This window comes from Cornus florida, unplaced genomic scaffold (assembly GCF_030987335.1).
Source record: "Cornus florida cultivar Cherokee Brave unplaced genomic scaffold, ASM3098733v1 CherokeeBrave_3.0.0_Hap2_Chr05, whole genome shotgun sequence".
Classification (NCBI taxonomy): domain Eukaryota; kingdom Viridiplantae; phylum Streptophyta; class Magnoliopsida; order Cornales; family Cornaceae; genus Cornus; species Cornus florida.
Genome location: NW_026775575.1, coordinates 5,946,843 through 5,960,798, shown reverse-complemented (window position 1 = coordinate 5,960,798; position 13,956 = coordinate 5,946,843). Strand labels below are relative to the sequence as shown.

The 13,956-nt window shown below is 38.1% G+C and overlaps 1 protein-coding gene across 2 annotated transcripts; it reads right to left on the bottom strand.

The window, feature by feature from the left end:
* Window positions 1–3,185: 3,185 nt before the first annotated feature.
* Window positions 3,186–10,796, bottom strand: LOC132306085 (ABC transporter B family member 11-like). 2 transcript variants are annotated; one of them, XM_059803301.1, is made up of 14 exons: window positions 10,604–10,796; window positions 10,399–10,503; window positions 9,057–9,429; window positions 8,793–8,847; window positions 8,497–8,672; window positions 8,141–8,362; window positions 7,794–8,032; window positions 7,071–7,596; window positions 6,698–6,971; window positions 5,454–6,343; window positions 4,918–5,184; window positions 4,517–4,780; window positions 4,099–4,392; window positions 3,186–3,754 (listed from the first exon to the last, which is right to left on the bottom strand). In XM_059803301.1, the coding sequence occupies exons 3-14, from the start codon at window positions 9,390–9,392 to the stop codon at window positions 3,401–3,403; spliced, it is 3,897 nt and encodes a 1,298-aa protein (XP_059659284.1). In that variant the 5' UTR covers window positions 9,393–9,429; window positions 10,399–10,503; window positions 10,604–10,796; the 3' UTR covers window positions 3,186–3,400. The 2 variants fall into 2 exon arrangements, with proteins under 2 accessions (XP_059659284.1, XP_059659283.1); XM_059803300.1 differs by lacking the exon at window positions 10,399–10,503.
* Between the last annotated feature and the right edge of the window lie 3,160 nt (window positions 10,797–13,956).

The following is a 13,956-nucleotide window of genomic DNA, read 5'->3' as shown; positions in this document are numbered from 1 at the left end:
ATAGAATGGTGAAGCAGAATTGTTAAAATCTAACATTTTGGCACATAAACTCCTCTTAAAATATAGCTTTAGCATGGATATTGAAGGTGTGAGCATCTCCAATGCAAAATGCTATATTTCCCTGCCAAATTTATATTTTGAGAGGAGTTACAGTGTCGAAATGTTATATTTTTGTAATTCTGCTCTAATGGTGCATTTTATTCAAAATGCTATTTTTTGACACAACAACCATTTCATGTTTTGAGAGCCCGAGTGTCTTATTTCCATTTTAGCAATTTTTGACAATATCAAAATATGAGAGGTCTTTCAAGAGAGCCTATTGGAGTGCCTTAATTTTATCCACCTGCTATATTTTGGGTTTGAGAGACCATTGGAGATGCTTACATCCTTTTAAAATATGAGAATTTTAAAAGTTTTCTCATATTGCCGCAATAGTATTTTGGATAAAATGGTAGAGCAGAAATGCTAAAATCTAACATTTTGGAGGCGTGTTTTATCTGTCTATCTTTTGACCGTCTCTATGTTAACATATTCCTTATCATCCATTCTTCTTGGAATGACAACAGTGCTTCAATCCAAAGTTGCCTTTTTCTTTTTTCTTTTTTTTTTTTTCTTTTTTTTTTTTAAAAGACGAAGCAGAATAACAACACTAGGGCGACTACATTGTTGTCGGTATGGATGATATTAGTTAAAAAAGTTGATTCCTTTGTAAGTTGAGGGAGTATTTGATTCATTTTAAAAATTGGGGTTGAAAATTGTACTTCTCCCTGCAAAAAATTATGCCTTCAAAACTTAGGAAAGCATTGTTTAGTTTTTTTTTATTTATTTATTTCTTCAAAAAAAAAAAAAAACAGAACATTTCTACTCCTGGAGAGTCAAAACTCAAAAGTGCACTCAATCTTCAATTCTGTTATGTTTTTCTTTTCTTTTCCATTTTTTTTTTTATATCCAAAATTGGAAGTTATCTTTCAAAAGTCAAAACCAACAAAGCTTATAGAATAACAAGTGAATTGTGAGAGAAGAAACAGAATAACGACTCAGCTTAGTCAAAATATACTCCTTCCATCTCACAAGAATTGTACCTTTTTGACAACTTAACTTTTTTTGAGAGTACAATTTTCTAATATACCCTTTTATGGGAGTAGGTGTACTACATTTATAACTTAAGAATGATAAAATAGAAATTTTTAACAAATAATATATTAAATTGTAAATTCAACGATTATTTTGAAACATCTAAAAATGAAAAGTTTGACAAGTATATATATACCCTTATAGACATTATTATACTAGTTTGATTGGGCAAGGGGAGGAAGAATAAACGGCAATATAGAAACGAAATTCATTGGTTGGAGATCTAAAGTTGGGGGTGACGAAGATAAATGACGACCTTGACAGTGACAGAAGCTTATAAAAGGACACTAATGTTGGATTCAATCAATTAAATAGCGGGTGATATTTCTCCGTAAGTGGTAATGGTAAATTAGGACGAACTTAATCATATTTGGATTACAAATTGATTGATACTATTAATCTGTTTTACTTAATCGTATTGAATTAGGATTGAGGGATTTAATTCGTTTACGATTTGTTTATCTCAATATGTTATAATCGTGAATATGACATATTATCTATTTAAACCCAATTATTATAAATAGTTAAATTATTTCAATATAAATCTTGTCTATGTCTTATGATTTTTTTTAATTATTTATTATTTAATTAAATATTAAATATTTCGTTTTGATAAACAGGTCATTGAACAGATTAACACAGTCACCCGTTTAATAAACGAATTAAATTAATGTTAATATTTTTTGATATAATTATTAAATAGATTATATGTGAATTTATAATACCCTTACACCTACAAACACAAATCGTCACTCCTATCCTCTGTACCTTTGATTTACTTAAAAGTCAAGGTTGGTTTTCATTTTTCGACAACCCATACATGTATGCATAATAATGTATATAAGATATTTGAAATTAATATTATGCACGTGATGGATATATATATATATATATATCATATTTTCTAGATGGTCCTCCCCTAGACGAAGGATGGTAATCAACAAGGGATGATATATCAACAATCAACATTACATATTTACATGGGCCATACCCAATGGGTATTTTTCACTTGAGTTTATTATTATTATATTCACTCCCCATTCCCATCAACTAGTAATCAGATTTTGTTCACTTCTTATTATTCAACATACGTGTAAGCCCATACGTCTAAGCCTTTATCATCCCTTTTCAAATTAATACAATTGATTGTTTTTGTCAACGAAAACACCATCAATTTAATATTCATATTAGGTTTCAACACGTCATCCATGACGTATGATCTTTTTTCTTTTTCTTTTTTTTCTCTCGTCTTTTTTTTTCTTTTTTTGTCCCTTTGAAGAAAATTGGATTCTCTCGTCATGAGTGATGTATGATAGAATTTCAATTCGAGTGCGTTATCAATTTTTTAAATATATATATATATATATATATATATATATATATATATATATTGGTGGAAACAATTTATTGGAAAAAATTCACTAGTTATGTTGTTTTTCTGCGGAAAATTTTGGTCTAGAATTCTGAAATCGAATTATTCTATTTTAAACACCTGTTGATTATTTTAAAAATTTTATTCGTGACCTAAATGAAATCGGAATTTTGCCAATTTTTATTTTTAATAGTTTCTAATGTTTAGTTTTCTTATTCTATGTTTTATTTTTTATTTTTTTGTTTTAGACTTTTTTTAGTATTAATTTCCATATGTTAAAACCTTTTTTGACAATAGGTTTCCTTACATATTAGGATTTTCTTTATTATACAGTAAATATTATGTATGGTAGATAATTAAATCAATTCACTATTTTTAGACTTGTTTTTAGTGTTAATATTTAGTTTCGTCATCTTAGGGTCCCTTTATTATAAATATTATGTACTGCAGAATAGATAACTAAATCAATTCAATTATAAATAATATATCATAATTTTTTGCAAATTCAACTTTGTAAATTTAAAGTTACCTTGTTCTTTATGAAAGAATTGTAGATTTTAAGTTACCTTGTTCTTTATGAAAGAATCATAGTCATGTAAGATCCACTCTACCTATTACGAATTTATATTGATGCCATGGTTGAGAATTCTGTGAGGGCAAATAAAAATAAAAGTGAAAATTGTCACATAATGTAGTAATTTTCATAAAATAACAATGTAAGATATGCAAGTGTGTTTGTCGTTAAGATAAAAATAAAATAACTACACACGAGCTTAGTAACCACTTTTTGGCTGTTTATTCATCCCGTGGATATATATCATAACCACGACTTTTCACAAAACAAAAAATTGTAAGGTATAAAGAAAGCACAAAAACAAAGTAAGACATAGGTAACTAAGATGAAGCAGTCATGTGAAGAGCTACTAAGGAGGCATAAACGCCATCTTTGATGTTGATGAGAGTTTCGTGTTTCCCTTTCTCCACAATGACTCCATTTTTAACAACCGCAATTACATCTGCATTCTTGATTGTGGACAACCGATGAGCCACTACCACCGTGGTGCGGTTCACCATCACTCGGTCCAGTGCATCTTGAACCACTCTCTCCGACTCGGCATCCAGTGCACTAGTGGCCTCATCCAATAGTAGTATCTTCGGACTTTTCACTATCGCTCGTGCAATGGCCACCCGCTGCTTCTGCCCGCCAGACAATTGCACTCCTCGCTCGCCTACTGTTGTGTCATATCCCTGCATTTAACATAATTTGGAACATATAAAGATAGGGTTGGGCTGGGCACCTACATTTTCATGTCTTAACTACTTAGTGTTCATTTGACGCTACGTTTGGTGTGCATGAAAGGAATAGAATGCAACTTGGAATGGAATGAAAATGTGGAATGACACGGTAAATCGTTATGAAATGAAATAATTATTACCATTCTGTTGTTTGGTTACCTATCATTAAATCTGGAATGAAAAGATTTTTCTCAAAAATACCCTATTTATTGGCTTACATTACTTTTTAATAAAATCCATCTAATTAATATTCTGACGATGAATTATGGAATGTTATAAGATACCAAAATGGTTACCTGTTGTAAGCCACTGATAAATTTGTGGGCATTTGCCTTCTCTGATGCAGCTAGAATTTCTGCCTCTGTTGCATTTCCTTCCTTTCCATACGCAATGTTAGCTCTTATAGTGTCATTAAACAGGACTGGTTCTTGGCTCACAAGCCCCATCTGCAGCCTCAACCACTTCAACTGCAGTGTCTGAATCTCAACTCCATCGAGTGTGATACAACCTGAATCAGGATCGTAGAATCTTTGCAATAATGAGATCACTGTTGATTTCCCGCTTCCACTTTCTCCAACCAGTGCCACCGTCTGCAAGATGGAGATACCGATACCATATTAATAATTTTTTTTTTTTTTTTTTTTTTTTTTTTTGCTGACAAAAGATAGCAGTTTTTTCTTTTAAAAGATGAGATGATGATTAAACATTAATTACCTTGCCACTACGAATAGACAAGCTGAGGTCTCGGAAAATCTGAATATCTGGTCTAGTGGGGTAGGTAAAGCTTATATGCCGAAGCTCAATTTCTCCCTTCACGTTCTCTAATGTTGTCCCGGACTCATCACTTGGGTCTATCTTGGATTTCCTGTCTAGAATGGCGAATATTGAAGCAGTAGCAGACTTGGCTTTGCTGGAATCAGGGGCAAAGGAGCTTGATTGAGAAATAGCAACAGCCGCCATGGTCAGAGCAAAGAAAACCTGCAAGGCCAATCATATATATATATATATATATCAGAATTACTGAACCAGTTCTTTAGAACATTTGTATTTGCGACACACTTTTGATAAAAAAAAACACTTCACCAAACTTATGGAGAAACATGAAATGTACTAACCCGGAAAACATCTGAGAAAGTTATTTTTCCATCTTCAACAAGCCGGGCTCCTGCATAAAAACTTGTTGCATAGACACAAAATAGTAACGCGAAAGATATCCCAAAACCAGCCCCACTAATCAACCCTTGCCTTATCCCTGTCTTCATAGGGCCATCACATTTCTTTTTGTACAGTTGCATCACTTTCTCTTCCGCGCAGAAAGAGGCAACTGTTCTAATACTCCCGACTGCATCATTAGCAACTTGGCTAGCTTCCTCATACATCATCTGCAAACCGTTTTTAGATTTAAAATCTTGATGGAACACAAAAGGGTTTAAAAAAATTATACATAAACAGATCCTTGGTCAAATGAAACAGAAATTTTTAAAAAGACTGCCTCGAATATGCAAGATAGATAATTTATTGGTTATTTATAGACAGAAACTTCAAATTTTGGATATCCAAATTATAATTATGTTCTCTGCATTCTACAAATCAGAAAGCTTTTTAACATGTTGCAAACATAATGTGTAAAATCATAAGTTTGAAAGCAAACCTTGGCATCTGCGCTAAACCCTTTCATGAACTTCACTTGGACATATCCGTTAACTCCTATTAGTGGTAGCAAAGCAAGGATAATAAGTGCCAACTGCCAACTTGCTTGAAAAGCAATGCCCAAACCTGCAGCTGCTGATGCAAGATCCTGAACAGCCTGAGCAAGTGCATCTCCAACCAAACCGCGCACAGTAGCTGCATCTGCAGAGAGCCTTGAACCAATTGCTCCACTTGAGTGCTCGGGCTCATCAAACCAACTGACCTCCATACGAATCACCTTCTCAAAGCACATTGATCTGATACGTCTTATTAGTTGACACCCAGCCACGGAAAAAAAGTATGTCCGTGCTGGATATGCCAGAAAAGATATCAATCCAAGGACTAAAAACATTATTGCCCAAAATTTTGAATCCTTTCTTAGTTCATGTGGTGGCTCATAAAATGTTTTGATCACACTAGAAATTAGTATACCAAAAATTGGAAGAATTGCACCATTGATGATTGCAGATATGGTTCCCACTATCAGCACCGGAACCTCTGGCTTGTTGAGATAGGCAAGGCGACGAAGTGGGACTTCTGGAGGCTTTTCTGATGGTTTTGGTAGAGGATCTTCAGGTTCTGCCAATGCAGTTTCAGGGACATTTAGTCCTGTTGGTAGACCAAATGAGACTGAGAATGAATGGCGGCTGCTATTTCCTGCTCCAGATGATCCTCGACTGATTGATCGTGGAAATGACATTCGTTGATTTGAATGTCTAACAGATTCCGAAGTAATTTCTGATTTGTCTTGGTCAATTGGGCCTTGTTGTTCTGAAACTTTATTAACTTCTTGCAATCGTATAAGCTGAGAGTACGCGCCATCAGGATCCTTGAGAAGTTCTGAATGTGAACCTGATCAATTAACAAGTATTAAATAACATGTATTTCCCTCTCCATCCAACTATGGTGAATTGATATATATATATATATATATCAAAATAGTTGGGATTCAAGAATTGACTTAGAAAATTTCCTAAAAATAATAATTGAGAATGTTAGGAAGAGCTCATGAATAATCTCGATCGTAGTACAAAAAGGCATAAATTATTCATTGAAATTACTTTAAATTTACTCAAATGTTATAAAATTGTCACATTTTGCCCAAAAAGGCTCCATAAAAGAACATACCATGAGGTGAGATGCAACCATGATGATTGCTCTACATCTGAATGAGTTAACTAATTATCAAAGTTATTTGTAGAATACCTTTTTCAACCATCTTTCCTCGATGAATCACTGCAATCATATCGGCATTCCTCACTGTGCTCAGACGATGGGCAACAATGACAGTTGTTCTGTTAACCATAATTCTGTCCAATGCCTCTTGCACAATCCTCTCAGACTCTGCATCAAGTGCACTTGTTGCTTCATCTAGAAGTAGAATACGTGGGTTTTTCAGAATTGCTCTGGCTATTGCAACTCGTTGTTTCTGTCCACCTGACAGCTGTGTTCCATGCTCACCAACCATGGTGTCCAGTCCCTGAATGCAAATTTAAAATATAAAAGTAAATAGACAATTCAAATGATCATTAACTAAAGAAAATACAGAAGAAGTAGCAAAAGGGACAATAATTAGAACCTGCGGCAGTTTATCAATGAATTTAGCAGCATTAGCTAGTTCAGCCGCTACTTTGATCTCTTCAATAGTTGAACCATCCTTCCCGTATGCAATATTATCCTTAATGCTGGATGCAAAGAGCACAGGTTCTTGGCTGACAAGACCGATTTTCTCCCTAATCCATTTAAGCTGGAATTCTTTTAGATTTATCCCATCAATAAGAACTTCACCAGCGTGTGGATCATAAAATCTCTCTATTAGACTGATCACTGTTGACTTCCCACTTCCACTTTGTCCCACCAAAGCTACAGTTGTGCCGCTAGCGATGGAAAGAGAGAATCCACTAAATATTTGCTCATCCGGTCTGGCTGGATAACTAAAATGGACATCCCTTAACTCGACGTCTCCACGAATGTCATCCAATATCTTTCCTTTGGGGTCATACGCATCTATTTCTGGCCTCCTATTTATAGTCTCAAACATTTTGAATGCTGCAGCTCGGCCAGCAGCAAATGCACTCATGCAAGGAGATGCCTGCCCTAGCGACCTGAAGAAGCCAATGCCAGATTTAAAAAAAAAAAATTACAAATAATATGATCAATTCCTTCCAAAGCTGAATAAAAACATAAACAGAAGGTGTTTTCCACTTGTGGTGTACAATAGAAATATAAACTGATTACTAGATTAGGATGCATATTAACTGCTACCAAAAAAAAAAAAAAAAAAAAGAGAGATAACACTCACATGGAACCAGTCAACACAGCAACAATTACATTGATCACTTCACCCCCAGTATATCCTTTTTCCAATATCATCTTTGCACCAAACCATACTGCTAAAGCGTAACTGGAAAACACAATCAACATAACTGATCCAAGACCTACTCCGGCAGCCAATCCTTCGTTAACACCTGACTTGTAAGCATTTACAAGAGATTTGTTGTAATTACTTACAGCTTGCTTCTCGCCAGTAAACGATGCAACCTAGATAAGAACTAATTGGTTACCATAGTTTCACAAAATAGAAATATATTGAAAAACTGAAATGCATTAATCCACACGCATAAATTTGATTCTGGATTAGTGGCATACAGTTCTAATTGAGCCAATCGTCTGTTCAACAATAGTTGCTGCTTTTGCATAAGAATTTTGTCCACGGGATGCCATCTTGGATATAATAAGAGACATGGTTCCACCAGATATCACAAGTAGAGGAATAGAGGATAACATGACAAGCGTGAGAAGCCACCCTTTGATAAATGCTACGACAAAGCCTCCCAAAAATGTCGACACTAGCTGTACAAATTTCCCAACCTGCAGCAAAGAAATGTATGGTGCTACATTTTTAAAAAAAGCAGTCCTAATCATAGGAATGTATGTGTAAGTAAATTGTGAGTTCCACCGGGGAAGGGGATTGGTAGTATTTGTAGTAGTCTTAGCAACAATACCTTCTCACCCATAGCATCTTGTATGAGAACAGTATCACCGGACATCCTCCCAACGACTTCTCCAGTATTTGTTTCCTTGTCAAAAAAAGCCACATCTTGTCTCAATATAGTTTTCAAATACAGACTCCTTATCCGTGCCGCCTGTCTCTCACCCGTGACCATCCAGCAAGCCACCTCTAACAAACAGAAAGCACTTGTTTTTTTTTTTAATGCGAATGGCAATAGTTTAAACATTTAACTTTGCATAAAATGTTTCGTTTTTTTCTAAATTTAGGTGAGATCGATGCAGTACTTACGGAGGAATGCTGCTACACCGGCCCCCATAGCCAAATACACAAATTTCAGTGATACCTAAGTTGCAATCAGGTAACTAATTAGTAACATTTTTACTTCCACATATGCAAATATCACAAGAGAAGAGAACAGAAACAACAAGGATGTTTCTAAATTGATTGACTACTAGTGGCATTAGACTGAAATTAAGATAAATTGTCAACCAATTCAAACTTAAATATGAAAATAAATTACACAGATTCAAATCTTATGCACCAATTTCTCACCTTAGAAACCACACTGACTATGTCTACGTTATTCTGGTTTCCTCCAAAAGAATCAATCATCTCCCCGAAAAGAACTGTCATAAGGGGCAAGCATATCCCGTTACCAATGGCACCAATTGTTCCAATAATCATCAACAGTTTATCTGTGGAATCTGCAAATGCGAACAGCTTGAAAAATGGAACTGTTTTGGTTTCCTCTTCTTTCTTGCTTGCCGAATCATGTTCACCCCCTTTCTTGACACTACTTTTTTCTGCTTCCATTTCCAGTGCATGACTTTTTGATGTGGAACCCTCCTCCATTTTTTTATTTCCATCCAACCCGTTCTCCTCAGCCATAGCACCACCACCGCTGATATTCAAGTCTGACCTTCAACTGTAGTTGGAAGATTGATGGCAAAATATCAGCATATATATATATATATATATATATATATATGTAAGCACGAAATTGGCAGAAGATGAGAGTCAAATTAAAGTGGCAGTAATAATTAAGGCTAAAGGCAATTGGAGATTTTAAATCCATGAGAAGTAGTTCAAACTTTAAAGATTAAACAAAACATGACACATGGTTGCCGGCAGCTAAATTTCCATTCTTGATTTGAATTTCTAGAACCCCTTTTATTTTCAGATGAAAGAGACATGTAACCTCTTTGATGGTGACAAAAAACAAACTACCAACTCCATTATTACCCTTGTTTAGACTCAAGAAAACTGAGTCTCTTTCCACAAAGATTGAAGCAAACAAAATATGGATTTTAGTTAGTTTTTTTCAATTTTTCCCCAAAAGAGACTTGCTTTGAAAATAAAACCAACCTTTGAAAAACTAAATCAATTAAGATCAACCAATTTATTACTTGTTCGAGATAAAATTAAAAAATATATAATCAAAGAAACTAGCTATATCATATCATCTAACCATTATTATAGTTGTCATTTTATCCAGAGAAAAAATAATAATAATAATAATTCAAGATTCTAGCTATATACATTCAAGAAGAATTGAATACTTCGCATTAATGATTTAAGATCTCATATGCTTTAAAAATCTATCAAAGTCAACTGCATATCTATAAAAACAGAGATCTCTTGTGAATCACAGTATGTGAGAGAGAGAGAGAGGAGGAATAGAGGGGGTGGGTGGTGTCATTTCTTTCCCTTTTGTTTTCCAGGTTGAATTTGAAAAAACAAAACAATTTTGCTGATGATGTATCAGAAACATAAGAAATGAAAAAGAAATTGTACGCAACCCCTATAATGAACCAATCCAAAAAAACAAAACAGTGAAAAAAAGAAAAAAAGAAAAAAAAGGGAAAGCAGAAGAAGATTCATTAAAGCTACTTACAAAGCTCTGATATTAAAATAAAAAAAGGGTGGGCTACAGGCTAAAAGGACCCCTTCTTTTCGGGGATCTGGGCTCTCAACGTATCGGACTCCTTTTTAACTCTCTCTGTGTTTGTATGATCAGTAGTTATACGAAGGAAGTTATGAACAAAAACTGCAATATATATATATATATATATATGTATAGATGAGTGTTTGTCGTTTACTGGTTTGACAAGAATTTGATGAAGTTTCTTTTGCGTAGAGAGCAAGCATAAGATGAGTCCCCTCTCTCCTGCAATGTGAGTGCGAAACAAACAACCCACGCCGCTTCCCTCTACCACCTACCACCTGTAACAAACAAAAGATAGAGAGGGAGGAAAGAGAGAGGGGAGGGTAGTTGAGAGAGATAGTAGTCAAAAGAGGAGATTTTCCGACACAGACAATAAATGCCAGCTATATCTTCATCTTGTAACAGGCAAATTGGACGTAAAACCACTTTTATTTATTATTATTAATGTATATGGATCGCAGCAGCATCATACTTGATGTACCCATCTATTACCTACCCACCTTTTATTTATTTATTTATATATATATATATGAAGATGCAAGAAATTCCTTCTATTCTTTCTCTCTCTAGAATTCTTACACCTCAACCCGTAAAGATCCCTCTCCTCTTCATTCCAACTCCTATTTATAGACACTTACAAGATATTTACAAGATATTTACTAATTGCTGGACCTGGGCCTATTCCTCTGTAAGCCCTGGTCACCCTTGATGGGCTTACTCCCGCTCGGCCCATATGGCAGTGTCTTTCTATGGGCTGACCCAGCTGTTCGGACTGAAGGTTGTGTTTTGCGAGTCGGACCTAGCCCATGTCATCCGGGGCCTCCTCAACTGCCCCCATAATTGCCCCTTATTTAATAAGGGGTAATTATTGATGGCGTCTCATCATGACGCTGACGGCTCGAGATAACCACGTGGGGAGCGAACGGTCAGATCCAGAATCAATGTTCCGGGGCTCGAGGGATTTCTTGCCTTCCCGACGCTTCGGCCCTCGGGCCCCCTTGCCTTTATAATGCTCTAGAATTCCACTTCACTTCCCTTTACCGTCTCCATCATCAGTCAAATCTCCCTCTTTCTAGAACTGTGCTAAGCCTTTTCCGGTGAAATCCTTCGAGAGTCATTCTCCCAGCGATCTTGCAGTCCTCCGAGGTTAGTTTCGTTCTTTTTACTTTCGGCAGGCTTCCATTTTCCCTCTTTTAGATTCTTCTAGCACTTCCACCATGGTTGTAGATCTGGGTGTTCTTCGTATGAGACTTAGACTTCCTGACAACATTGAAGTTAGGGTTTGCCCCCAAGACGTTAATATTACGACCGGCGCCGGCCTCCTGCCCGGCGAAGTCTTATTCACGAACCTTCAACTGAATGTTGTTAGGTTCCCTCTGCACCCTTTCTTTAGTTATGTCTTCAATAGATTGGGGATATCCCCTCTGCAGGTCAACCCCAACTTCTTTAGGATCATATCTGTTATGCTCTTATTGATGCGTGACAGAAATCTGGACCTTGACCTCATAGACCTCCTTCTGTGCTATAAGGTCAGTAAGATCCGTACTAACGAGCCCTTCTACCACCTCTACCCGTTCGAGAAGATGTCCATATGCACTGACACAATAAAATCTGAAAAGGGTTGGAGGGATAGCATAGTGGGCATTAGTGGGGCTTGGTCTTCGCCGGCTGCAGAGGATTACCCAATCCCGAGCGCCTTTGGTGTCTGCTCTGTCTCCTCCTATAAAAAATTCAAATCCCATTAACATGACTGCCCCTGTGAAACATGCGTTCCTCGTTTTTGCACTTACTTATGCCGCTCCTTGGGAATACCTTGTGACGATTTGAGCTATAGTGTTTGCAGGGATAGGAGTAACTACTTGAAGAGATACGTTCTGAACGATATTCCTTCCTGCTCAGATCTCCTCACTTCAGACAACCTCTTTGCGCTCTCATCACTCGGCTACAATATGAGCAGACTGCAGATTCCCTCTTTTGGCAGGAGGAAAAATACTCCCCCAGCCACTCCTGCTGCTGGGGCGACCTCCTCTCCAGCGTCGGCTTCTTCTTCAGCCACCATATCTGACACTGTCCCGAGCGCAGTGGCCACTAACCCTGTTGCCAGCGCCCCTGCAGCCAACCAGAATGCGCCCTCCCCAGCTACCATAGCTCCTGCTGCTGCGGGGGGCGGTCGGGACAAAGAGCGAGGCAAAAGGCCTCATCCTGACAGTGAAATCGATCCTGAGGAGGAGCCTCTTATTAGAAGGACCCGAGTCTCTGGGCCGGGTACTCTCTTGCACCGAGCGATCAGAGCTCCTTCTCCCTCTGGGCCTCCTGCAGCTGGTGGCTCTGCTTCTGCTTCAGGCCCCCCTTCTATCCCCAGCTTACCGCCATGGGCCCCTCGGTACACCCGAACGGATGGGACGTTCGTGAAACCGAACGAGACCATGCTGAAGGATGGCCAGACCGCTATGGCCTACTACAGGAGCATGTGGACTCCGAAGGACATTGAGGCGGCAAAGGGCCTTTCCCAGAAGGACGTGTTCAGTCGCTTCCCCCAATCTGCTATGGAGGTGACTTTTATTTTCTAACTCATGAATTCTCTTATATTACTTGGTCTTGCCTTCGCCCGTTCTGACTATTGGTTTAACTGTTCTTATTGTGCGCCTATGCAGACATTGTTCGGGATGATGGCCATGCAGAAGCAGGTGGAGATGGGGAACGCCAGGGCCCGAAAGTATTCTGACAGCCTGGAGGTGGCTAATAAAGAAAACGACCTCCTTGCCATGAAGAATACCGAGGTGCTGGTTCGGCTTGACAAAGCCGAGCAAGAGAGAGATGTCCTGAAAAAGGAGAATGATTCCCTTCAGGATGAGAAGGACGCCCTCCAGCTTGAGAAGAGCGTCTGGCAGACTGAGCAGGAATCACTCAGAGAAGAGAAGGCAGAACTCCAACGCCTTCTAGCTGATGAACAGTCTGCTCGGATGGCTTTTGAAAAAAGAGCTCTGGACGAGCGTACCGCTCTGATCGACGCTATCAGCAGAGTGGGTGGTGGGATGCTGGCCCTTCACGCTCGGTTCTCCAGGGTCGGTGCTCTTCGGTATGCTCAAGGATTCCGGGAAGGTTTCGCCGACCGGGTTCCGGATGAGGGACAGACCAGCTCCACTCCGGATGAGGTAGACAAGGATCTGGGGATCGAACCTTTGGGGGTCTATGTCGACCCAGAACCTACCGAAGCGGAACGTATATTTGATGAGTGCCAGGACATCGCATCCTCAAGGATCATCACAGCTCCTCCTGCCGCTCTGCCACTGACCGCTCCCCAATCGTCGACCGTGGCTCCCTCTGTAGCCACTGCTGACGCTGAACCCCAGCCGAACGACTCAGTTATTCACCTGGATTCCCCACCTCATGAAGGTGAGGCGGCTGATGGGGCTGAGGAGGCGAGTCGGCAAGACCAAGATGCTGTTGGTACTGAGGCGTCTAGCTAGGGCTCCTTCGAATTCTTCTAGTTCATATCTTCTTGTA